The 26,610-nt window shown below is 47.4% G+C and overlaps 1 protein-coding gene across 8 annotated transcripts in view; it reads left to right on the forward strand.

Moving 5' to 3' along the window:
* nav2a (neuron navigator 2a) overlaps window positions 1-26,610 on the forward strand; it is a 150,844-nt gene that overhangs the window by 63,534 nt on the left and 60,700 nt on the right. For 4 of the 8 annotated variants that reach the window (XM_040202630.2, XM_078085754.1, XM_078085757.1 and 1 more), the window contains exons 1-2: window positions 8,431-9,245; window positions 25,755-25,872. In XM_040202630.2, the coding sequence (XP_040058564.2) occupies window positions 9,063-9,245; window positions 25,755-25,872 (301 nt within the window). In that variant the 5' untranslated portion in view covers window positions 8,431-9,062. Of the gene's footprint in view, window positions 1-8,430; window positions 9,246-17,877; window positions 18,322-25,754; window positions 25,873-26,610 lie in introns of those variants that run through there. The other 4 variants (XM_078085758.1, XM_078085760.1, XM_078085756.1 and 1 more) reach the window with 2 other exon arrangements.

The following is a 26,610-nucleotide window of genomic DNA, read 5'->3' on the forward strand; positions in this document are numbered from 1 at the left end:
GAGAAATCCCCCACATTAAGGCGGAGTAGCTTCCGCCCACACAGCGTGTGTAAAACCAACCTTCTACGTGGACTCAAATTGGCTCGTTCCGGCCTGAGAGAGAAATTCTCTCGACCTTTTTCTGAATTCCGGGGGATTTTCCGCTCGCAGCCTCCGTCCGCAGCGCTCGGCCAATTAGCTGCTGCAAATGTTGGCGCCTGAATGCCGAGTGCTGCTGTGAGTTTACGTTCCTCCGTTTCCACCTTTACATGCAGAATGTAAATACTGTATGTGTGACAGGACAAACATCTATATCACAATTTATATTACATTGAATGATTTCATTAATTACCTAGCTTCGCTAGCCTGTTGCTCATTTACTACAACGATCTAACAACGCACAATACTTTAAGCGCAACAGCGCGGACGGAGTGATCGCTCCTCTGATGACGCGTGAAGGATCCTCGGGGGGGGGACGTTCACCCACCCGAAGGGTTTGAGTTCAAACGCAAAAAGCCCCCGGAACGGGTCTCAAGGACGCGGTGATGTCAGTTAGTTGTCGTTGGTTGAAGACAGCGCGAGTCCATACAACCGCTCGTTTCATTTTATCGTCTATTTAGAAACAAACCTGACAACCTCCGACCAAATTAGAGCCTCTTAATTGCCGTTCCATTTTGTGGCGTGGAGTCACGAGCTGTTTGTCTTCGAACACACGCACAAAAAAAAGTCCCGCTTTGAAACATCGTCGTTTTTTATTTACAACATTTCAGAAGTTTCCATCAAAGCCTGGAGGCAGGAAATGAGGCCTTGGACTTGATTTCCTGCCTCCCTAACCAACGTGCCTACAGTAGGACGCTTATTTATTGTTTGTGGTGGTGTTAATTTCCTGCTTGCTCTCAAGGCTCCTCCCCGGAGACCCGCGCCTGTCCCACCGCGTCTCTTTATTCCGCGCTTAAAACAGGTGTGCGGTTTCCAATTGGCCTGTTTTACGGGTTATTTTCAGGGGGGGCTTTACGTCACCAAATTGCCTTTCCAATTGCAGCTGTGAGCGAGCTGGGGGCCAAGCCCGGGTGGGCGGCCCTCTTGGCGGCACATTTGGGGCCTGGCACCCCGCGGGCAGAAACAGGCCGTAAACATGAAGGGTGGCTCCCCCGATGCTTTTCACCTGGTCGGGGGCCAAACGCGGGACTGATGAACGAGCGATTCCAATGATTTTATCTGGACGTTGCTTTCCTCCTGGATAGTTGTTCAAAGTACATTTTGCCACGGAAAGCTTTTTAAGTGCGCCGTTCTGCGTTACGAGGCGTTCCTTGTAATTACGTTGAAGGTCCTTATTTTTTTTTTCCTGTAGGTGTGTTTCAGTTGTTTTATGGCTGCGTCATTAAAAGTGTTAAAGGTTTAACAGACGTATGAGAACACGAGTCGAGAACATTTTTTTTCATCCGTCTTGCAGTATTGAAATCATCATTGCATTTTTGCGTGAAATGTAATATAATATAAGAGGAAAATTAATGGGTATTACAAATTTTGAATTTTTGGGGGAGAACTGGAATTGCTGTGTATCTGCCGTTCACTAACGGGCCTTTTCCTCCTTCTCTTTCCTCCTGCTCCCGTTGGTCCTTCCCGTGTGATACCATCACCTTCGTGCCCCAGGTAAGAAGTGCCTCTGTTTTTTTTTGCTTGTCCCCGTCCTCCACGTCCCCCCCCCCGCTTCCCCCGTCCTACGCCGTCTCGTCAGAAGCTCGCTGGTTTTAGCTTCAGCTGAGTGCCAGGTTCTGTCTTTGGCTGAAGCTCACACATGTGGGCCAGATGGAGCGAGAGGTCGCTGTGAGATGAACCTTAAAAAAATGTGTGTGTGTGTCTGTGTGTGACTGTGGGGGGGAGGGGGAGGTTTACTATCTGCGCAAATACGCATTGACGCCCCCCCCCTGTCCAAGCAGCTGTATGGGTCAGCCGGGCCGTGGGAGATGCTTTCAGGGTAGTAGTACCCAGAGCTGTCACACTTTAGATACCTTGGACTTGATGTGACAACCACACCACCTTTTCGTACAGTTTGAGAATTAAAAAAAGAAGAAACTCGTCAATGAAGAAAAATAAATCTCATCTTATCTTCCAACAGTGGTTGCATCCTACATTTTCTCTCCATTAACTGCTGTCTCTGGCCGAGTGCTCGCAGGGGATCAACATTGTTCAGAATTTGGCTCAGAGATCCTAAAACAAGAGAAAACCAGCGACCTCGTTTTCTCTCATGTTCACCGAGACCAAACATTTCTGTGGAAAAGTATTTGCAGGAGAGCAGTGTTAAATAAAGAAATACCTACAGGAGGAGTGACATTTGAAAGAGCGAGCGAGTTCCTCCAGTACTTAACGATGATTAAAGTTTCCAGTGACGTAAAGGTCAGATATCCCCGCGCGTTGCGCTCGCGCACCTCCAGTGATACGCAGGAAGCTCGCCGGCGCGTTCTCATTCCTGCAGCGTGGACGAATGATGCACGAGCGTAACGCTCAGATGAATAATGCATCAGTGCAAACAATCACCTCGATAAACCCGAGCAAAATATCCGCCACTTTTTGAATCCCATTAGCATTTTATGTGTGGATCCACTTAATCCGCGATCTCCTTCACCTCCTTCAGCTCCTCGTGCTCCGGGTTCTGCCGCCATCGCAGCTCCGGCCCAAACCGCTCGGTTGTCGTGTTTGTTCAGGGGGAAAAGAAAATGTTTGGGTCCTGGGAATAAGTGGAAATCCCTGCTTATTTTCCAGTAGGGCTTGTGTGTTTTTATTTATTCTGTGCAGTCTATTTGATGTGGCGGTTCAAATGGGTTGTCATGCATCAACAAACATTCTATTGATAATACTGAAACTGTTGGAAACACTGTACTGCATGTACTGCATGTACTGCATGGCCACTTGAGTAATAGTGTAGGGAACATGTTCATTTAATGAAACTTTTTTTGCTTCACAGCTATTCATTGCATGGGACTAATAATACATGTAGAGATTATTCTCAGGGAGGCCTATTTCAGATCAATACAGAACATTCTGGGTGTCTCCTAATCACATTTCTCTACATCGCCACAAAACTGTTCTCACTGCATTTTCCTCTCCGTCAATTTACTTCGAATTTACGTTTCTTTTTTTCATTTGAACAACTTCAACTCAAAATACCCTTTTATTATTCGAAATGTGGCAAAACGTCCCCGAGTCGTTGACTTTGTGGAGATGAACTAATGCGCCGAGCCTCTCAGTTTTCATCCAGTCATCATTATCTTAAGGCGAGACACGAGGCAATAAACGTTTTTTTATGCTCTGGTCATTTTTAGAGTTTGGAGGCTATTTCGCTTCCAGACTTTAGACGTCTTTGTCTGTTTGTGTCTGCGGGTTTATCCGGAATTCACCAAAAATTCGTGTTAGATAAAGCCTGATTTGCATATTTAAACATAATATTTTTTTAAATATGGGAAGTTTCATGGTATTCATTAAATCTTACTCATCTGGAGTGTTTCCAAAGTGGAATTTTACAATAAGGCACAATTCTTTTTTTTTACAATAATGTAATAATGTATTTTCTACTGGCTAAATGTTAACTTTGCTTTGAATAATGTAAGCAAATAATTGCCTGTTGTCTAAAATACAAATGGATTCAACATACACTTCAGAAAACAAGTTTTGAAAAAAGCTAATTACCTTAATGGATGGTTTCATGAGGATACCCATGAATTAATTCTTTTTTTACCACTGGTGGAAGTGCAAACTAAAATGACTCACCGTGCATCAACTTCTCCTTAAGCTGCTCTAATGCACGACCTCCATTCCTTCTCCCGCTCTCTTGCTCCTCGCAGTTTTCTGAAGCTCTGCTGTCGTCTGTCTCACGTTTCTGTCGCATTTCGTCACTGAGTAAGAAGCACTGAGTCGTTTTGTGTCACAGCAGTTTGTGGGATAATTGCCATTTAAGCCTGGAGGCTCACATTACAACGCCTGGTTTATTGCGGCGCTCTTACTTGATGCAATTTTTAAAAAAATCTCGCTGACTTTCTCCCCCGAGGAGGAGGCTCTGATGTAGTTGAATGTCGCACGCTGGCGTCGTGGATATTTAGGCCAAGAGGCGGCTTCTCAGTGGGACTTCTCTCGAATCCTAGAAAGCCGAAAGGAGGTCGACCAGCTAGTGTTGACTGGTGAACATTAAATATATCATTTGGAGCGTCCTCTAGAGCGCTCAGACATTCGCCGTCCTCTCCGGCGCCCTTGTCCGTTCATGAAATATTCACCACGCGCTCCTTTCTCGAGTAAGACGGGCCAAAGCTTAATGATTGAAAATGTCAACATTAAAGAAAAGAGCAGCCGCAAATGCTGTGTAATAATCACATGGGGATAGAAATCCTGATGAAATGAGCTATCAACGCCTGATCAGTGCTGCTGAACTATGCAGACTCCGTCAGGAGGCGACACTTTATTCAGATGCTGCTTCACTTTCTCTGCCTCGGACAAAAATGTGCATCCTTACAACCAGTAGGACCTGAGTCACATGGTCAGATTCTGTCTACATGACCGCACGTACACACACACACACACACACATAGACAGACACACACTCACACACCTCCGAGCTGTGCGCATGCTGACTTCTCCCCGGTTGCCTTATATCTGTCACCCCGGTTTACTGCACTGAGACGGTTGTTTGGGTGCAGCTGTCTCATATGTCTCGCTTTTAACCACTGTGTGTGTGTGTGCGTGTGTCTGACTGTGCGTGTGTTCCGATTTTAGGATTTGGCTCCAGTCTCTTTGCTTTTGCTCACGCTACACAGGTTGCGTTATTTCTTGCGCTGAAGTGGAGATCCGTCTGTTGTCTGTTCTTCTACTCCGTCTCTCTTTTTGAGGAACTTGATGAGAATCAACGGAAAAATTTTGGATATTTCGTCAACTCTTCAAATGACCAATATATTGCAGTCTGAGATTTATCCACGATGAAATTGCAGCGAGAACGAGTGATACTACACCGTTATTTTGTTAGAAGAGTTAAAGAATCATTCTTGCACATTAGGGCGGGACTAAACAGTGTAAAACAACCCTTAACTTGTAACTGACATTTCAAAGGTGAACCGAATCACAGAATAAATACAAAATAGCCGGCTATTGGTGTGTATTTGATGTTGACAGGAAAGTTAGAGCATGTGCCCCCCCCTCATCTCTCACTGCCCCAGAGACACATTTAGACCACATACACATCTGCCACAGCTGGAGCTGGGAAAGGGCACAAACACACTCAGCAGGATCCCCGCTGACAGACACTCTCTCTCTCTCTCTCTCCTGTCACATGACCCCTCTAATTTCTCTCACCTTACACCTCAGTCTCATTTCATGTTTCATCAGCAAACAGGACTCGTTTCCCCTGATTTGTGCTGAATACGTAGTGCGTGTACGTGTGTGTGTGTGTGTGTGTGTGTGTGTCACACAGTGTCACTTGAGCCATGCCAGAGTCCTGCTGCCGCCCCCTGTGATCGGGCCTTACAGCTCTGCCACTGCTCCTTACCGTAAATAACTTTGTGTGTGTGTGCGAGCAGAGACCGGTGTGTGTGTGTGTGTGTGTAGGTCAGGTTGTAGATCCTGTGCTGTCACGGTGGCCGTTGCTCCAGTTAGTGCAGCTGTGGTCAGCGAGAGCCTCCTGTGCTGCTTTGCTATCTCTGATAATGAAAACAACCACGACCGTGTGTGTGTGTGTGTGTGTGTGTGTGTGTGTGTGTGTGTGTGCTGCTTCATTCTGCGGCGCCTACATAACGAAAACATGGCGAATACATCGTCAGGTGTGTAAGTCATGAAATACGCGTTTCCTTTTGATCCACTGAACGCTAAATACATATATAGCTAAATGTTACTTTAGATTTATGATCGTTTCACTTCATCGCCGTACTTTAACGCCACATCCTGGCACGATGCTCTGCTGACCATCATCTCTCTCCATAGCGACAGAGCTCGCAGCAAACACCCCCCATGTTCCCCACACATGTTTGTTATTCTAAGACGAAATAGAGGATAAACACACAGCAGAGGGGCAGTGGGTGTCCCAGTTATTACTGTCAATACCGCCCATTTACAGCCAAAGCGGCTCTATTATTAGACTGCTCTGGACTGTCATCAGGTAGCTTCAAAGGTTGCTGCATAAATCAAAGATGACTTCTTTTTTTCCTGCTCTGCGACGGTCTGCTTACTATCACGGGGGATAGAAGGAGAATAATAGAAGTTTCCCTTGTTATGTTATGCTTTACTCTGTATGTTTCTCTTCTTTCCATCCGTATTTTCCTGTGTTTCACTCAGTCAGCCTGTGTGTGTTTTGATGTCAGGATACGGGCGTGTTTTCCCTCCCCAACAGCTACTGCATTGTCTGCAATCTGCACCTAGCGATGGTCAAGAGGTAAATATCTAGAATGGATTGGATGGAATGGATTATTCTGTCGGATTGAGATCCTTATCACATGCAGTGAGTTTAGCATGTCGAGCTAAAAAGACAACCTGAAAATGTTCACGCATGACTGGATGAATACTGCAAGAATCCAGAATCCAACCGAGATGTACAACCTGTGCATTGATTGAAATAACTGCAAATCACAAACTATTTCAAATGTTTGGACACTCTGCATCACGTCTACACACACACACGCACACACACACACACACACACACACAAGCCACACTAAAGCATAATAAGATATTAGTATTTACATAATTTCGGATTAATGTAACAGGTTTAAGATTAACATACTAAACATCCTCTCCTGGATTAAATCATTTTACTTATAAACTCCATGTTAAGAGCCTGCGTGTGTGTGTGCGTGTGTGTGTGTCCATCTTTACCTCTTCACTAATTCCGTTATGGCTGCTGTGTGAGGCGAGCGGATCTCGAACAGGAACACTGAGAAAAGCTTTCTAGTGTTCAGTGACTCAGCGCCTCTTTTGTCTCTTAACGCGGGTAATTTGTCTTAATTTGTTTGTTTCGGGTTGCTGGAGGCAGCCGCTGTGTTTACGACGCTTTCTCTGTCATTACAAGAAAGAGCTAATGACACGTTAACGACGAGATTTGTGGCTATGAAATTCACGTACGTGCATTCACGGCCCTCAGAGAATAACCCCTAATTTCTTCATCGGTTTAAGCACCGCCTCCTTTGCGTTGCCTCCTAGACGCACCTCTAATTCAGACGGATGAATCATCTTAGCTGCTCTGAATAGTGTATCTAAAGGCTTTAAGATGATCTTGTTTTTTTTGTTGTTCTCTGTAGGGGAAATGCAGAACCTCCCGTGCCCTTTTTTTTCTCTCTGGTTCTGCAGCAGAATTCGAGTGAACAGTGAAGAAGCCTTCATTCAGTCCACTGGGAGTCTGGCCCATCTGACACTCGTTGCTAATTGGCCATCCTCATATTTAAAAAGGGAAAAGCGTAATAGAGCCAGAAGAGGGAGAGAAGACAGAGAAGAGAGTCTATTAATACATCGTGTTCAGTGTCCCGCCTGGTCGGCTGTACTCTTCAGGACGCACTGGCCACTGACACATTATAGATATTACTCTGATTATAAGCACGGGTTGTATGTTAGTATTGAGAGTTTTAGTGTTTCCTTTTATTTTTGGTAATTCTGGCGGTGACATAAGTGCCTCTTAATGATCATGTTGTGTTGTCGTGTTATGAAGCAAATCACATTGTTTTGGATGAAAGATTTGACTTCATAACTTCCTCTATCCATCAATCCGTTTACAATGGGTCATTGTGTTTTTTGTGACATGGCTGAGTCTAGACGTGCTTCTCACCATTGCCAGTTTAATTGCTAGACCCGACTTTAAACCAGGCGGCAACATCTCGCACTGAAGTGCCTTTAACTTGCATTCTCTCTACTCACCAGCAGGGGCCGACTCTTGATTTATCCCCTCAGTGAACATTGTAAACATGAGTTTGTGGTTTAATACAGCGTTGTTTTTATTTGGGTAAATGATGGTCCATTTAGAGTCGAATAGACTATAAGGATGCTTTAGGGCGGGGCTACTTTGTGATTGACAGGTCGCTATCGCTACCACGTTGTGTAATGGCCACCCTTTGTTCAAATCATTGATTTCGGAAAATTACCCCTTCCATCCAATTTTCCATAAAACAAACACGTATCTGAAGGTATATTAGTGTGATAGCTCCCTGCTACAGAAATGACAAGTTTAATTTGACCCACATGGAGACCAGATTTGCCTAATTTCTCATCGGATTCAAGTCCATCACAAGCAAACAAAATTAATTGTCACCCCTTTTATCTCACAATGAGGTTAGATTCCTCGACCAGTTGGCCATTTTTGTGTGACAGTGTAGTGAGACCAACAGATAAGTGGAGCGGCGGGCTGGAGGAGCCTTCCTCCACATATGTCAGCCCTGATCTAAGCCACACCTGCTGCTCACCACGACTTAGAGGGAGCGCGGCGCTCACAGGCTGAGCGCTCCTTGAAGCGAGCGGTCGCTGCACGTTCTTTCTCCTCCCCCCCCCCCTCCTCTACATCTCTCGTCGGCTGAAGCGAGGGTGTGATTAACAGAGCTGTGCGGGAGTGGAAGAACTGCTCTGCCTGCTGGAGGATCCGTTTGCACAGCCGCTGACTCTCAGTCCGTGTGGAAATAAGTGGAAGGGAACGGTCGCTACCGGGGAATCCTCGGAGTCAGTGGGCTTTTTTGATTTTCCTTCCTGGACTTTTTCCTATAGCTGAATGTTCTCGCTTTCACCGGGACACTGTGTTGAGGATCCGGTCTTTTCTACTAGCATATTAAGGGCTGAAGCCACTTGAGACCAGGAAACAGGTGGAATCCGTGGGTCTTAAACCCCCCCGCTGCATGTCCGGGAGCTCAGCTCACCCCCTGCTGAGACCCAGCAGGAGCAGCAAAGCACATTCCTTCTACCCGGTGGTTCCATCAGGTGCAAACTGCACGCGTGTTTCTCCAGCCGCGTACCGAAAGTAACCGGACCATATGTCAGACAACGTGGAGTTTTTGCTGACGAAGTAGTAGAATTTCCAAACCCGGCGTGAGCAGGAAGGGAGCGTGCGGTTGCCGGGCGGTCGGGGGGAGAAGATGCCAGCCATCCTGGTGGCCTCCAAGATGAAATCAGGACTCCCCAAACCGGTGCACAGCGCCCGGCCCATCCCGCAGACCCACAGCCGGCCGTCGGCTCCAGCTCTACTCTCGGCGCCCATCAAGACCAACGCCGCCCCGCCGGGCGCTGCCCCGGGGTCAGAGGAGGGAGAAGACTCTAAGGTCAGGATGGAAAACGTTCACCTCCACCCACCCCTGTGACATCCACTCTTTTCATTAGATCTCCGTCATCCCACGGTGACGGCTCACTGCCTACGTTACGTTATTCATATTAAAAATGAGGGATTTTAATAATATATAATAATAATTTTACAAAACTAAGACCTTGAGGTAACTGCAGCACTGCGAATGATCACTTTTCTTGTAACTCAGCACGCACAATCTCACTGCTTTTTGTCTGACTTAGTTTAGTACAACAGAAAACGTAAAGCCAAACGCAGTGATTTCTTTCTCCTGGGAGGAGAGGAAGCGGGCAGCTTCTCCGCCGTCCAGGACGGCAGCGTAGCGGAGTATCAGGGTGGCTGTTCCACTGTGTTTGTGTGAAACATTGGCAGCACTTAGCAACCCCACACAATCGGCTGCTGCGGCGAGATGGGATGCTTTTTAACGCCATGTAAGGCAGTGAGGGGAAGGAGGTGTCTGTGTGCGTGTTTGTGTTAGAGGGCCAGCATGCGCACATTTGGCAAACTTGGTCTTCTCAGTAGGCGGGACTTGGAGCCAAAGAGGCATCCAGCAGCCGTTGTTTTCCAGAGACCGATCTCAGTCTGGCGTGATGGTGATGATCGGGTGACGAGAGGACGCGGCTGCCCGAGCGGTGCCCTGTGCTACGCGCCCGCTGCTTGTGGCACGTGCCCGCTGCCTGTGCTACGCGCCCGCTGCTTGTGGCGTTTTTAGTAACTAATAAGCTTTTTTTCTCACTGACCTACTTTCTATGACTTTCTCGCTCACTTTGTCATTGTCCCGCCCCTGTGGTGCTGATGATGCATCTCCTCCCGACCCCCACGGCTGTGTTAACCTTTGACCTTCCTGACCAGCAGCAGTGATGTGAATATTGCAGTCATGTGTTCATCCATCACTGCTGACTGTGTGAGTGTGACCTTACGTCTGTTTTTTTTTCTTGTCATTGTGAATATTTCTTTAGACAATTTGTTTATTTTCTCAATGATTGCGCTCATGTTTCGGGCTATCTGGAGTGAAACAACCCAGTCAGTTTTTCCTTTGCTGCCTACATCAGAAAATGCTCTAAAAACGTTTTAAAGCTCCATCCATATTCTGGATGAAAGAGGTGGACGGAGTCGTTTTGAAGCCCAGTTGTCGCCATTGTGTTCATTTGGCAACCAGTTAACAGAAGTTTCGACAGAAAAGACAACATCCGTATGTATAAAAGAAGACTTGAAATCATAATCTCATGTTTACAATGTTTGCCGAAGTAATAAATAAATCAATCAATCATTAATGATGAAATTTAATGATGATTAAATGAGATATGTCCCCTTCAAACTAATGTTCCTTGTTGTAAATGATGTTAGTCAGCTCATTTTCAGCAGGCAATAATTGCTTGAAACAATTAATACAGGTCATCAGTGTTAGTTGCCTCATAGCTCAATTCTTTTGTCCCCATTTCTGTAGACTGTCTGCTGGACTTCACTCTAGAGACCGACTGTACAGTGAAGGCCCGAGAGGCAGAATTACACATGTTGATTTGGTACACAGACACTATTTGTCCTCGGAGTGAATCCAATCTTCTCTGAGGGCAAAGTGAGATGAGACAAGGCCGCTTTATGTTTTTAATGCCTCATGGTCCACTTGGGAGACACAATATGTGCCACAAAGACTCTACTTCAGTGATATTGCAAGCACTTAGAACCACCTTTATGGAGGTAATAACGCTCACCAACTCATTTTCGATGGAACAATCCATCACTGGAGAGGCAGAGAGACCAATTTCAGCTGGTACAGTATCAGCAACGCGTCCTCCTGCGCTTGCTGTCTCTTATCACACTCAGTTTATTTTATTTCACCTTCGTTGAACCGGGATCGTCTCTTGAGATCTTAATCCAAAAGCCAAAGTTGAACTGACAAAGGCAACTAAAAGTAGAGTAAAATCATACAGACCTTGAAACTAGCTGTAACTTTAGGGACACCGAAAGGCAAAATGCATTGAACATTGGACCTAGTGTGAGTGGTGACGAGGCTCCTGCTCCTCACAAACATCCAGCAGGATGACCCAGTTGGCGCTGAGCACACAAACATGGTGGGTGCACCTGAAACAAAGAGTTAATCCATAATGCAGCAGCAGGAGGCACAAAGGAACATCCGGGCCGCGTCTCTAGACACCAGGGAGGTGCTGTGTGCTTAGCTCTTTATGTGTGTTGTGTGAGTGTGTGTGTGTGTGTGTGTGTGTAAAAGCGGGATGTCTGGCACAATCTTCAGAATCTGAAGGTGTTAGTCCGTAAATGTGTTGGTGTGTGTGTCTGTGCGTGTCTGTGCGTGTTCTAGCGCGCGTGTCTGCGTGTTTGTGGCATTTCCGTCTCTAGCGTGTCACCAAACGAAATGAGACGCCGCAGTAACCTTTAACCTTTTCCCATACTGTTATCACAGAGAGAGCCAGGCCTCACACAGACACTCTGCTGCCCTCTGGTGGTCGTTTCTTCACATTACATCCATTTGCATTTAAAACACCAGCAGGGGAAAAGCGACGCAGAGGGATAAAGAGAACGTGGGTGTTTGTGAGAGTGTGTGCAAGTCATTCAAGGCCACAGTCTTTTCTTCCCTTTTCATCCTGAATACCTCAATTTCATCCACGGCCACCTTTCTCGTTGTCGCTCTGTTTTCTTGCACCCTTTTTCTCTCAATCACTCTTTCTTCATTGTGGCCAGCTTCTTCATTCTTAGCTACAGCTCTGAAAAGGGAGAAAAGGTCCAAACGCAGAATCTCTTAAAGCCACATTCACAGCGGGAGAACCCGGCAAAAATAAATTGTGGTGCTACTTGGAGCGTGCAAAGTCCTTTTATATGCCGTGAACACACATGAGTGCACACTGAGAGCGATTTGTCCGTGTGCCGCTGAGATAAGGACCTCCTATCTTAATAAGTATCTTTCCAAATAAAGGCTTAAATCAGGCTCTGTGTAAAAACAGGCTTTATTAGACTCATTATGAAAGCTCATCTGGGCCCAGGAACGGAACACCAATAATATAAAAAGACGGTCGCAGATCACCTCTGCTCACGTTTACTAAGTTTTGTAAATAAACCAAGATCCTCCATTTAGGCAGACGCCTTCAGGAGAGAAGAGCTCCGATATTAAATCAATGTGTTGATGGATTCATCAGCTTTATTAATTCAACCTCCTCCACTCTCGAAAATATGTAATCTCCCCAGTTCATTTAAATTATTTAAATTGGTTGTAATTTCATTCTGGGAATTGGGTTGACCCTAAACCTGCTATGCGCAGTGCTGTGCGGGAACTCATTTAATTGTTTTGGATTTGAAGCTAATTAAATGACCTTATTGGCAAACTCAGCATTAATGGCAACGGAGGGTAGAGATTAGACTTGATATATGCGTTAAAACCGGGCAAGACAATTGGCAATGACATTATATGTAGTTATTACATGTATGCATGTCGATTGTACTCCTTAGAACAATGTGTTTGCGTCCCCTCTAACATGAAATATATATGAATACCATTGATATGGCAATCCTTAACACTTAGACTGTTATAGGACATTTTTTTGAGCGGACACTTGATTTATGTTCAAATGTGAAAACCCACGGGGTTAAATGGTTGTGGCAGTAATCCTTAGAACTTTTATTTTCACGGCTATCTGGATCATCCGTCTGCAGTTGTCAGCACCAACCTTTAAAAGCACGTCACTTGACCCTGAGAACAGATCGCCCTCGTGCCGTCTGCAGCATCCTGCGAGGAGCCATAATGACTTCCTTTCATGGCTGCTCCATCCAGCGAGGGTCCCGGAGGCCCGGCCCAGCAGGTGAGAGTGAGAGGCGGGACACACGGCGCTGCAGTGGATCGCTGATGTCCTCCTGCTGGCCCGGAGGAGGGCAGATTGGTCGGGGGGGTCTGAGTGACCATATCGCTCCCTTTTTTTTCCTTTTTTTAAAAATTACCATGACAAAGGGCGGCGCCGACACATATGTCTCCTCTTGAGGCGATGCAAGTTAAAGCCAGATTTAATGGATGTTTGAGCGATTCATTGTTGCGGGGGGGAGATCACTATTCGAAGGAATGGCCGAGGTTTTAACAGACTGCCAGAGTTCAGAGGAGATGTCAGGCGTCATGGATTCGACTCGTGCGTTCTATCAACTTGTGGTTGTGTCTGTCGCAGTTGTCAAGTGGAAGCCTCCTTTTCCCGATTTGGAAAGTCTTCTCAAAGCAACAAAAGGACGTATTTTCTTCCAGTTGAACCGAAGCGTTTTCTTTGGTCACGGGAAGCGGACACCGTGGAGATAAGAGGTTTTCACCACACAGCGAACACACGCGTGTTCCAATCAGCCTTCGCCAGGAGGAGGCCCGCCTTGCTGTTGATAAGAGCGGCGAGGTGCGTGGTGGAGCGGACCACGCGGTCAGATGGGGGAGATAGACCTGGTGGCTTTTGTCCGAGGGGGGAGGAGGCGTGCGCTACCCCATGGCACCAAAGCTAAACACGGGCTGCGGGGTTGTTACAGACATTGGTTGGGTTCCTACATCCCACTTTACTGGATATGAGCAACTGCTGTGGATGTTTCATCAAAATGTCCCATGCGTTTTTACCGCATGGGACCAGTTGAGCTTTGAATTTCACAAGAACTACAATGTTTAGTTGACCTAAAAAAAGCTTATCTCTTCATGCTTACGTTGCTCTTAACCCAAAGTTGGCGTTTCGGAGAAGGCCATGACCTTAAAGTTGAGGTCCAGGGTTTCATTTTGGATGGAATTTAAGACAGGTTTTAAAGTTAGACGTCTACCATTTGGGGCTTTTCCATACAAATATCTTCTAATGAAAGCGTAGTGTTCTTGCATTAGCACCTGGCTTCGCTTCTTTTGGAGGATCCAGTATAATGACCTCATCTCCGCCTAATGCGTCTCAATCAGATTCCACTTCCTGTGCGGTTGTCCCGTCGCCTTCCAGCGTGAGGTCATGGCTGAGGACGTAACCGTGTTAATTAGGGCCGGGCATCTGCTTCTCCTGAGTCGACGTCCATCCATTGATCACCACCCAAGGTGCTCTCTCTCCCCTCGTCTGCTTCCCTTCGCGTTGGTTATCACAAGGAGCCGCTCGGCGCAGACGGGCCGCCGCCACTCACCCCCCCCCCTCACCCCCCATCCCGGGAGTGGGTTAGACTAACGCAATCAGCTCCATCTCTGTCTGGAAACAGAAGGCCGTGTGGAAAAAGGAGGAGAAGCCAGGAGGTAGAGGTCAGCAGGGCTGAAGTTACCCTCCCTGGGGAATGGGTGGGTGGGGGGGGGGGGATCTGAGGTCAACGAGGACCCAAAGGCAGGTTGGATAACTTCACGACCTCAGCGGAGCCAGCAGAGGGACGGTGACGCCTGCCGGTCTGGTTTTGATGCATCGGTTCAAGTATAGCAGAGCAAATCAAGTGGAAAAAATAGAAATGTGATGCTTATTAAACACTAGTGTGATCGGATTCAATATTTACCACCATTCAGCATCTGATCAGGAAATATGTGTATCTCGATCAGTTTATTTTGCTCAATAAATGTGCGCGAGCAGGTGTCTTAGTTGTAAATGTGCTCTGCTAGACTCGAATGGAACAACCATGGTCAAAATGTAAATGTTATATTTTACAATTTGGGTCAACCTCTTTTTTTTTTTTTTAATGGACCTTTTTCCAGTCGGTAATAAGCGTTTTCTTATGGTCGACAGGGAAAAGATTTGGGGAAGCGACATGAGCGTCAGACAGACCGCTGTGAACAAACCACGGTTTCAATGTCCCATCCAACCACCAGATTTAGAAGAGGAAGCCGCAGTGAAACAGCTGCGTGTTTAAACTGATTTCACCTGCCATACCTACTGAAGCTGTGCATGCACACTGGTTCACACGCAAAGTGACCTTCGTAGATATACAGCAGACCAACATGTTAAATACCTTATTCTGACCCTATGACCTCTGGCTTTAGAGGTAGACCTTCGTGGGACTCTTCAGCGTAAACACACACTAACACAGCAACAGAATATCTCGTGGCTCTGTGGTGAAGAAAAGATGACAGAGTGGATTTGCTCATCTTAGCTTCAGGGAGCGTCAACAAGGCTTTGTGTGTGTGTGTGTGTGTGTGTGTGCGTGTGTGTGTGTGTCGTTCTGCATGTTTGCGCTCGCTCAGTTGACACAAGCGGCCTCTAAGCCTCCCTGATAAGTGTTGAATCAGAAGACGGGGCTGTTATTCATTCACAAAGATTTTCCCTGTCTGTAAACACATCATCTCACACACAAACATACGTACGAGATACAGACATTTGATTAAAAATATACAGACTTCCTGCTTTCAAATATAAAGACGAAAAGAAAAACACTCATGAAACCTTAAGTGTCGATCCAGTTGCTAATCGATTTCTAAAGTTTTGGAGGTGTTCACCTACAGCTGTGGCCTCTTTACTGTATCTGAAGATACAATAACGTCTTTTTCATTTATGAGGTGTCCTCAGCCGGGAGCCAACAAGGCTCAGATGCCGTTGATGGACTAAACGTGTTCCAATCAGGAACCGACTGCAGAAGTTCAGCAGCTTTGCAAATGTGAAACCAGACCATTGTTCATCTTTGATGTCTTCCGTCAGCACGCTATGCAAAGGTAAATGTATACGATGCACAAGAAGTTAATAAAAAGATGTAGTCTCCAGCAGACCCCTGTCCCATTGCCTCTGTGCACGTCTCTGTACCCCCAGCGAGTCCATATGTCCCCCCCCGACCCCGTCCCTCACCCCAAACGGGAACAGCCAGGCAGCAGGGCCACCCCGCCCCCCTAATCCCCCCCCAGGCTGGAGAGAACTGAGGAAGGGGGTCTCCCCCCCCCAAAACAAAAGAGCCCTGACTGGCTGGGTTATTCCCCCCATTGTCCCGGACACACTGAGGTTTATCTGGGACGGTGAAAAGAGCCACACTGAGCCCATTCACTGCGGCTGCACTTAATGAGCTTGTTGAAGGCCTGGGCTGGAACTGTTAAACACGAGCACTAAACGCTGACATATTCTCTCCTTTTTACGGCCATCGTGTCATTAAATCAATGCTGGTTAGCAGCAGCGGGGGACTCGTGTTTGGACGGGTTTCTTTCTGTAGTGTGTGAAATGTAGCAAAGGAGAACAAGTGCAATATTCGTTTGAATAGTAACCTGTAAAATCCCCAAATGGAAGGTCTGATTCATATTTTGGGTTATTTGCTTATTGATGTGTCGATTCAGCCACATTGCTGCACCGTGTCCCGAGTGATTGACATGTCGGTTTGTTCACCGACGGGTGGTTACGACTGTTGTTATAACTACTGGATAGATTAACAGGAAATGTGGTACCGATATTCATGTAGCTGACAAGACGATCATCCGATGAAATACCCACCTACATACCTTTTGTTTATTGCCGATTGGCAAATGTTAGCATGCTAACCAGTAAAATCAACTGGTCCATGTTTAACATTGGACTGCAGTCAATTAGTTGTTGAAAACTGAAAGTATGTAGTAAGTTACAGCCACGATAACTGCAGGTTAAAGTCCACTGGACCGCCAAAGGAAGTCTGATCATTTTATCCCACAATTTATTGCAGAAGCAACACGTAAGACGACGGGTCATTCGTCATCAACACACACTGTTGCATTGTACGTTACTGATCATTTGAAATCATCCTCTTTAGGAGGTGTGATTTCTCTTTGTGGTGGCAGATATTTGTTCACATGCATTTCAGCTGCAAACGTCTCTTTTGTTACACATAGACAATGAATGTCAAAACTGTCAGGAACCGGCTTTAAGTTGCACAGAGCGGCAAAACAAACCTTCATCTTTTGTGAAAACACTCCACTCGGCTTCGGTCTTATTGTTGCATCGCGGGGCTCAAAGCGTTTGTGTACCGCCTGCTGGAAGTGATCATGCATCCCCCTTCTGTGGGAACTTTCCGTAAATCTTGGGCCTTTCCCAAAATTGAAATTCGGCTTGTAATTTGTGGTCGGTGGTGTGTGTGTGTGTGTGTGTGTGTGTGTGTGTGTGTGTGTGTGCCTGGATTGTGCTCAGACGGAGGGCATCCTGTGCTACAAACACACGTGCACATACATAAATGCTTAGGTTAGGCACACGTGAACACAAATATACACATGCAGCTGCTGCGATGTGATGTGGGTGACGGCTGATCAGAGACCGGGCCGCTCCGTCCCTGGTGGGGGGGGGGGGGGAGGGGGGAATAGAACCCCGGCTTCCTTTGACAGAGGAGCTGGTTTAAGAAATAATAAATAGAAACGAGATGGTTAGCGCGGAGTTCCGCGTGGTTTGGCCTCCTAAGCCTTGCACTCTTTAGTCCCTCATCTGTTATCGAGGGTCCTCCCTTTTCTGTCCTGACTTGTTTTTTTTGCCAGCGAAGGGGCTCGACTTTCGCGGGGGGGGGATGGGTGCGAGGAGGTTAAGAGGTCTGTTCTTTTCTCTTCCTTTCTCCTCCGAATATGACCGACGGTCAATTGAGGAGCGGCGGCACACTGTGTTGCCGTGGGCAGCAGGAGGAGGGGGAAGTGGGGAGGATCTCCTCCTCCTCCTCCTCCTCCTCCTCCTCTCGGTGCGTTTGGTTTGGCTGCCTCTCACCGCCGCAGCAGAGGCCGCTGAGCTCCTCTTGCCATTCGCCTTCTGCGTTTACTTTTCCCTCCTCCGTGTCCCAGAGTGGGTGGAGAGAAGCTGGAGGCACAGAGTCCCCGTCCCCCCCCCCCCCCCCCCCCACCCCCTCAGGCACAGAGACCTGCTGGGACTCGAGCAAGCAGCAGCCCTCCCATATCCTCTGGATCTGCACGCTGCACTCATTCAAAGCTGCATCCCGCTCCTCGGCTTCTGCTCTTTTCGATTCTTTTTTTTTTTGCGTGCAGCTGCGGTCCAGCTCGAGCCCGGGACCTGCTTCCCGATGGCTCACATTCGGGCCTGGCCGGTCAACCAACGGTCCTCCTCCCTGTGAGGCAGGTGTCTCCCAGGACGGAAGCTGCAAGGGGCGAGATGAGCCTGATGCTGTGCCGCCGGGAGCAGAACAATTTCACCATGAAGCTGGTAGGCTGAGCACGCGGGTCAAACACCAGGGGGCATTTCAGCGAGTGATTGCATCCGAAGTTATTTCTTTTCATTTTAAATCGCAAGTGGTTCTTCTGTTGTTGACAGCCGCTTTATCCGCACAGTGTTGATTTCACCCGGCCTTCCTTCGTTGACCCTGCAGCTTCAGGACTTGGCTCACTTAGCTTGTTTTAATGCTCGTCTCGTCAGCACAAAGACGTACAGCAGCGCTGGTGTTGGATTGCAGGCACGCAATGGATTAGCTGCAGTCGTTTTAATGTCAGAGGAAAGTGCTGAAGGCGTGCGTCCCGGTTCCACCCCCCCTCCTCACCTGAACACGCCTCACTGTCACGTCGGCACGCCAACTTAACATGGGCTTTGGGAAGAATTCCACCAGAGTTTTAGCTTTCCCCTGTTATTCATTCATAGGAAAAAGGACAGTCTTTTGTTCCGCTTTAATGCCTGTTGTTTAAAGTGATAAGATGGTAAATATTCAACAGGATCTGAGCCGCGGTGATAAACCGGGCAGGTGTAGAAAGGTCGTGTGGGGGAAGAAAATGTTTTTAATGGCCATGTGATAAAAGTGGGGAACGGCCGATTTAATAAAGGTCTGTTTGTGTAACGCGCACCCTGTTGCGTCTACAACCTAATACAGAAGCATGGGACACTCGCTCTGGCGCTTTCTCTCCTGCTCTTTCTTTCTGCCGTCGTCCTTATCTGGATCTGCAGGTCCCACAGAGGAAGGGGAGATGGAAGCAGAGGAGGTTATTACCCGAGTCTAGAGATGAGCCGATAAGAAGGCTAGTTTAATTACACACCGCTAACCTCCACACAGCATGACTGACGGGGATGCCGGTGGGCCACAGGGTCAGTGTGTGTGTGTGTGTGTGTGTCTGTGTGTGTGTGTGTGTGTGAGAGAGCAAGAATGCCAAAGGGATTAAAGGCAGGCCCACTTGGACATGTGCACACACTTCTAGAAATTAAAATGACCTTCCTTTTTATTATGAAGTGTCGTCAATGTCCACAACTCTCTCTGTTCTAATACAAGCCCATTGATTATCTGATCGTCATGGTCCGTATGTCAACACATGACCTGATGCAGCGTAAATCAGAATGTGGGATTCGTGTGCTTAATCCTGATCGTGCAACGGCACAGAGAGCTTTAAAAAGTTAAAGGAGCCGCGGCCCAAAAGAGGTGTTTTTAAATCCCGATGTGATGTTGAAGAAGAGGAAACAGTTCATCCACGTCGAATGCATTTGAATTAATTTTAAAGGATTGCGTCATACTTAAGGGTTAAGACATTGAATGTGAAACCTCGCTCACTTAAATCCCAGAAGAACTCTATTATATAGTCCGAACTGAGATAACGTTGGCATGTGCAGACCTTCGCTGCTACTGACCCACAGCTGCAGAGAGAGGATGTGAGTTTTTTGTCTCTGCAGGGAAATCAGTTCCATCGCTGCACACGGCCGGCTCACTCACCACTAACAGGCTAAGCCGTCTTTAATTGCTGGGAGTCATGCATGTCGTAGGATTTCTCCTGATCACACTCTGCTGTGTCATTTCAACTGCGCAGCAACCAAAGCATCACTTTAGTGGATTTAGAAGTATTGACGGTTCAGTGTTGGCGTACTCTGGATTAAACTGAATTTTCGGTTGTTGTCAAATAGTCTCATACAGATGACCACGTCGGCTCAATTCTTCTCTCGGCCTTCTGATCTCGGTCTCCGTTTCCCAAACTGCGGCGTTCTCGCCAAGTGGTTTTGTCTACCACGAGCCCGGTGTGGCCTCCAGAGCGGGCAGCGCCACGAGGGCTCATTGAGAGCGGCCTGTCTCAGCTTTCTGTGGGATAAAGTGAGCCGTCGGGGACCCCCGGAGACCAAAAAAAAAAAAAAAAAACCCCATCCGCCCTGCGTCCCGCCGAGAAGACGAAGCGGCGATGGGGAGGAGAGTCTGGGACCGAGGCGAATGTTTGCGGGTTCCACATGATTACCATGAGATGTGTTTCTCAGGCAGCTGTTTATGTTTCGTCCCTCGGTTGTCATGCACCTTCCTGGATAAGACTAAGGACGGACTCTGACCTCTGATGACGGACGCAGGGATATAACGCCATGGGGGCGGGGTTTGACAAACTGGGCTGGGTTTTGACTGACCCCTGCACGCCTTATTTGCTCCTGGTGCTCGTGGTGTAGATTCAATGTTAATTCTCGCCCAGCTGACTTGTTTGAGGGTCAGCCTCTTGTCAGAGGGCAGCCGGTCGATCCTCGGGTGACCCGTTACACACATCGCCAAAGGTGGAGAGGGGAAGCTTGGCACTCCTCGCTCTCCCCGCCTTCTGCTGTTTGATTATTGCATCCGTCCATACATCACTTTCTGACTTGTCCGGGGAACCAGTGCGACGCCGGGCTCCAAAGAAATTTCGGAGTTCGAAAGCAGTGAAGTCTGACAAGACTCAGCCAAAAGTCTCATAACCGCAGGGAACCCCCAACTTATTTAGATATTACTCAGATAAAGGTTTCAGACATCCACATATAAACATATCACATTTACATATATCTATATATATTCATGTGACGTGCATGCATCTGTTTTAGGGGTTTATGACTATCATAAATAACAGAGGGAGCTCCGCCTTCTATCGTTCTCACTTCAACAGGGAATGACAGGATGAGTTAAGTGCCAAAGACGTCGTGCTTTAAAAATGTCTGTCGTCTGCTTACGTGGCAGGATATGTTAAATACAAGTGAGTTTCACGCTGCTGGTCTGTCTCTCTACAGCAGAAGAAGAAGGGACGGAGTCAGGGTGTCTGACTCAGACAGAGTGAATGACACCCGCAGCGAGAGGGGGGGGGTTCAAACCGTGTCAGAGTGTCTGAGGCTCCTCTCAGAAGCCGCCTGAGGTTCATAAATCAGGGAGGAAAACCCGTCCCGCTCATTCACACGGAGCTGTTGTGAGATTTAACTGCATGGCTGTATTTACTTGCTTTACCTCGCCTCTTTGTGACACAGTGCGCTCCTCTTTTGGACTTCTGAGGGGGGGGGGGGGGGGGGGGTTCTTCAGGCGAGTTGGAGGTCCTTGTCCAGGTGACGGGCCCACATGGCGCAGCGCGGCGGCCTCAGGGTGCCGGCCAGGAGCTACAGCCGCTTCTGCTGCGAAAACTACCAACTGGTAAGGAACCACCGGAGGGTCCATTCCTGCATTACTGCTCGGTTTCACCTGTTGATCAACTAAGAAGCGAACTGAAAACCCTTCGCAGTGTTTGTACCCGGCTGGACTTGTGGGGAGAGAACCGGACTCAAGAGGGGAGTCAGCCGGAAATAGAAACGTCAGCGTTGGAGGCAGATGATTGTATAAGAGCAGCCGGTGCTCTGTGGACAGAGACCCGGGCGCGCAGAGGGGATGGTGTCATTAACTGAGGCGTAATCGCAGTAGTTTCAGTCCTTGCTCCCCTTTCTGGGCAGCTTCGGTCCCGCCATGGTCTCCCGATTGGTTCTGGCGCGCGTCGGCGTATTAGCTCGTAGCGGCGTGTTAAGTGGAAAGCTGTCATGGTCGCTCGCTGAGCCCCACGAAAGTAATAAGGCCAACGGTCCCACAGTTATCCACCGAATTGTTTCTGAAAAGCGCGGCACGGGAGGAGTGTGTGAGAGCAGCCCTGGTCCGGGATTGTCTCTTTTAATGTTGTCATGTGACAAAATGCAGCCACTGGTTGAATTGATGAATTAGTGTCAACAAAAAGTGTTTTTTTTTTATTTTCTAGTTCTGTTGCTCGATTTAATTCTAAAGCAGCCAGCATGATGTTCATGATTTTTAGTCACCATACTTGTATATTTTGAGTAGTTAAGATTCTATGTAGTTTTACGTCGTGGGGAAAGTCCCGCTCCCTCTGAACAAGCAGTATTTAAAAAGCCAACATAGTAAAAATGAAGTGGATTCTTCTTAACTTTTCACCCAACAGCGATGATTCAGTTGGGCAGGTCAACATCCCTGCTGTGTTTGCTCAGCACGCGACGAGTCAGTGCAACAGATGAGGTGATGTGACACAGGAAGGTGGAGGAGCACATCTGCTGCATAGTCGTCCTCCGCCACTATCCACCATGGGCTGAGCTCACGGGCGCCACACAAAACCTCACTTTGCTCTGCTCGGAGTCAAGGACACGGGTCCCCGCAGGAGGCCCCCCCGGGCCTGGCCCTCTCTGTCCACCCAGGATGACCCCCTGCTCTGCGGGTCGTGGCGCGTCGCTGCGGTGACTCAGCATGGGGTCGCCGGATGCGGGGGAAACATTGGTGTTTTTCAGAGGCACAGCTGTCTGCGTGAGTGAGTCAGCGCCGCTCGTCACTGTGTGTCAGTGTGGAAGCCTTTAATTGGGCTTTGTTATGTGAGCATGAACGAACACGGGTCCAGGCTTTCACGCAACAGGAAGGTCTGTTGTTTACTCCTCTTTGTTTTTGTCTTAAGTCTTAAGGGTATTAAATCAATGGCCAATAATAACTCTCAGATTCTTCTCAGTTGTGATTCCGGTGCTTTGGATGTGAAATAGCAACAGCGAACATGATGTGGTCTTTATTTTGTAGCGGAACAATGTACACGTGTTTCAATATTCGGCGTTAAAAACCCCCCAAAAAGCTCAGATTTTGTGCAAATCCCCAAAGCAGTGGGCCAACTGGAGACATACTGCATGGCGTTCTCCAACAGGCCCGCTCAGTGTGAATGAATCAGTGTCCCGATGGCGGGAATGTCCCTGACACGGATCTACTGCTCCTAAAAAAAGGTCCACGATCACAGGGTCGGGATTACTGGGAGTTTCTGGGGGGGGGATGGGGGGGATTTTCCCTGCTGTAAAATGTTGCTGTTGAACATCAGACTCTTTGATGTGGATCACTCAGCGTTGACATGTGGATGTGAGTGATGCCACGGCATTGAGCTTATTATTTATTGTCTGTCCTGTGGGGTAAAAACGCCACTACGCCTCTACCTCGTCCTCTGATCCGCTCCATTTCTCACATAATTAAAATATCAAATGTTCATTTCATCATGAAGAGATCTTTCCTCTGACGGAGAGACTGATCTTGTCAGTGACACCTTATTCCTGTCTGATAGACATTGAGCCAATAAGTGCTCGTCTTCACTGAACATGCAGCTTGTTGAGATCTAAGATCAGTCCCGTCTCCTTCTGTCTTTCTGGGACCTTTGAACAAGTTTCAGATCTCAGAAGCTCCATTTAGAGGTTAAAAGGCTGATCATGATCCGGATGAATGCAGCATGTCTTTGATTTATGGACATCTGACGATGTGAAAGTTGTTCTGTGCTGGAGAGGCCTTCATATCTGCCAGTTACGGATCACTTTGGATGGCTCAATTATTCATTTTTACAAATAATTCATTTGTGTTATACGTTATATATATATGTAAAAGATGTTTTATTGCAGCGCACAGTAATGCCATTTTGATTAATACTTAATAATTTAGTTAACTTGATGATAGAATCCAAACTACTTGGTGTTAGGAAGTTAATAAAAATATCCATGATATCCCTCTCAATTGTCTATTTATTCTAGTTTTTGGCCCAAAACTCCCCCGTACAAACAGAGCAGGTCATGTGACTAGATGCTTCGGCTGAGAGGAAGACGACAGCGACGCAAAGCGTCTTTTGAAAGGTTTATTTGTCAGGACTTGCTCCCACTTCCTCCTTCTCCTTTCCTCTCAACTTACCTTTCCTCTCAGTCTGTCCCCCCCCTCCTCGCCCCCCCACCTGCGTGGGTTCCACCTTTGTGACTGACAGCTACCCATTTCACCTCGATTCTAATTACACTGCAACCCTACAATTTACCTGCCCGAAACTGCTTCAAAGAAAGCACACACACGCACGCACGCACACGAAAGCTCCTGCACGTTGCACTTTCAGCCGAGCGCGTGCACGGAGGCCGCGGGCCGGCTCCTCCCCGCCCGCAGCTCCCTCGCTTCCGCGTGTCACTCAAGAGGCTTTTTTCTGAGCGTGCATTGGTGTTCGGATACGTGCATCCCGCGAGGCTTAAACGCCGCGTTTAACGCGTGGTCGTGCACTCTCATAAACCCGCTGAGCCGTGTGTGTGTGTGTGCGTGTGTGTTTGCATGCACCCTTTTGAAGTGCGCACACCTGTTGAACGCCATCACGAGGCCCGTGACTCATCCGATGAGCGGCGTGCACCGGGTCCGTTTAAAGGAGAAGGGTCACCGTGTCACACGCCTCACCGCCTGTTTGCGGGCGTGCTTGTGTGTTTGTGTGCGTGCTGAGGTTTGAGCTCGTCGGGGAACAACAGAGGAACTTGGATTTCACTGTGATTCTTGAGAAGGTCTTAATGCACAACAGGAAAGCCGACACCGGGATTAGTTTAAGCAGGAAGCATTTACAGAATTCTAGTGTTAACGCGGTGGTGACTTGAACTCGTCTCATATCCTATTCAGAGCTGCATGGATTTATTAGTTTTTATATGACATTAGCATCACTGGTTCCCTTTAGAAAAAGCTGATGGGATCTTTCCAATGAGATTTTGGATTCTTGTAGTAAAAAATCTCCCTGATTTATATATTTATACAACTAGCGCTCTTATTTGCAGCTGTTGCTTCGTTATTGCTTATCTTAGCTGTAATTATAATAATAATGAGATGCCAGAATTTGACACCTAATGTCCAGTTGTGGAGAAAGACGCATTCCGATTGATGGATTGTAATTTCAGTTTGACTCCGCTGTCGTGTCTTAATTTGGCCGCGGCGTCACACGTCTTCTCTGTGGGGAGGAATACATGTTCGGAAGCTACACTTGTTAACAGACAAGCCCGACAACGCTACCAAATCCAGACGAATTCTACAGACATCGGTTTCTCAGAATAATCTCGTAGTAATAATGTATTGTGCAACTTTTTTTCTTTATTTATCACATAAAAAAATAGAAACTCACTCCTCTTCACGAGAGAGAGAGAGAGAGAGTAAACGAGAGAGTTTGGCGTGTAATTATGAAGGGCGCCATTCAGATTATTCAGATGCTTGCCCCCCCCCCATCTGCCCCCCTTCTCCTCCCCCCGGGCAGTGAAGGGCCTTTTCTGTCCCCAGAGAGTGATGTCAGCGGGGCCCATTGAAAACAGCCGCCGTGCGCTGCGAGATGAATGCCCCGGCTGAGCACAATGGCCCCGATTTGAATACCACGCCGGTGTTTGCCAGATCGGAGCCCCAACAAAAGGAGGAGGGCCACTCTGCTCCCGTTCAACCATGTTGTTATTTCATTAGAGCCGTAAATTTGCCTCCGCCGTTTACCGGCTTTTGTAGTTTTCAAGTGTTTATGGAGTTTGAAGCGCGTGGGCGACCCGGCGGGGTTTCCCCCCCCCATCCCGGGATGGATTGTATTTTTTTCGCCGGCTTAAAACTGAGCAGCGCGGTTTGTGTTTGTGCGTGATCGCAGATCTACACGGACTGGGCCAACCACTACCTCGCCAAGTCGGGACACAAGCGGCTGATCAAGGACCTGCAGACGGACGTCGCAGACGGCGTGCTGCTGGCGGAGATCATTCAGGTCGTAGGTAAGGATGAACACACGTTTGACTCCAAAGTGCGAGATGAGTGCGTGACTTTTATACACAGAGGGTTGCATTTGTTTAAAAATAACAAACAGTAAAAAATCATCCAGTAAGAATCTTTTCTCTTGCAAGATAGTTCATGTTAAACCCTTTGACTCTGTTATCTGATGTGATGATGGCGCCGTCACTCGTGCAGAGAATTCATATTGCGCCGCTGAAAAGTTTTCTATTCATATCTGAATTGTTTTCTTCCTTCCAGCGTTGTCAAGGTTATTATATGGTACAAACTTTCTTATCCCATTCAGAAAAAACCTCTCAGGGGTTTGGTGTGATGTGGGATTCTGCAGGGATGTAGGCCAACACCAAAAACAACCTGACTTTTCCGTTGGATGATGGATTATCGCAGAAAAAAAAGCTCCGTGCCAAACAAAAGTTTCTACCTACTTACTTACGTTTTGTTCAGAAAGATAATCGGCAGAAGTGAAACGCTAACGTTCGGACATAAACAAACTGGACCACAGTCACATGACGTCACTGGGGATGTTGTTCACTTAGCAAGACAACTAAAAGCTTACAAATGTTTGAAAGTAGTTTGAATGTCCTTAAAACAAATGCATAATTACTATATTAGGACACCAAATGATGAAGGAAGATGTCAGAGAAGCTCATCAAAGCAGCACTGATGCTAAAACAGAAAATGCATAAATTAATTTTCCTACTGTCTAACATGTATTTTAAATT

Source organism: Gasterosteus aculeatus, chromosome 12 (assembly GCF_964276395.1).
Source record: "Gasterosteus aculeatus chromosome 12, fGasAcu3.hap1.1, whole genome shotgun sequence".
Lineage (NCBI taxonomy): Eukaryota > Metazoa > Chordata > Actinopteri > Perciformes > Gasterosteidae > Gasterosteus > Gasterosteus aculeatus.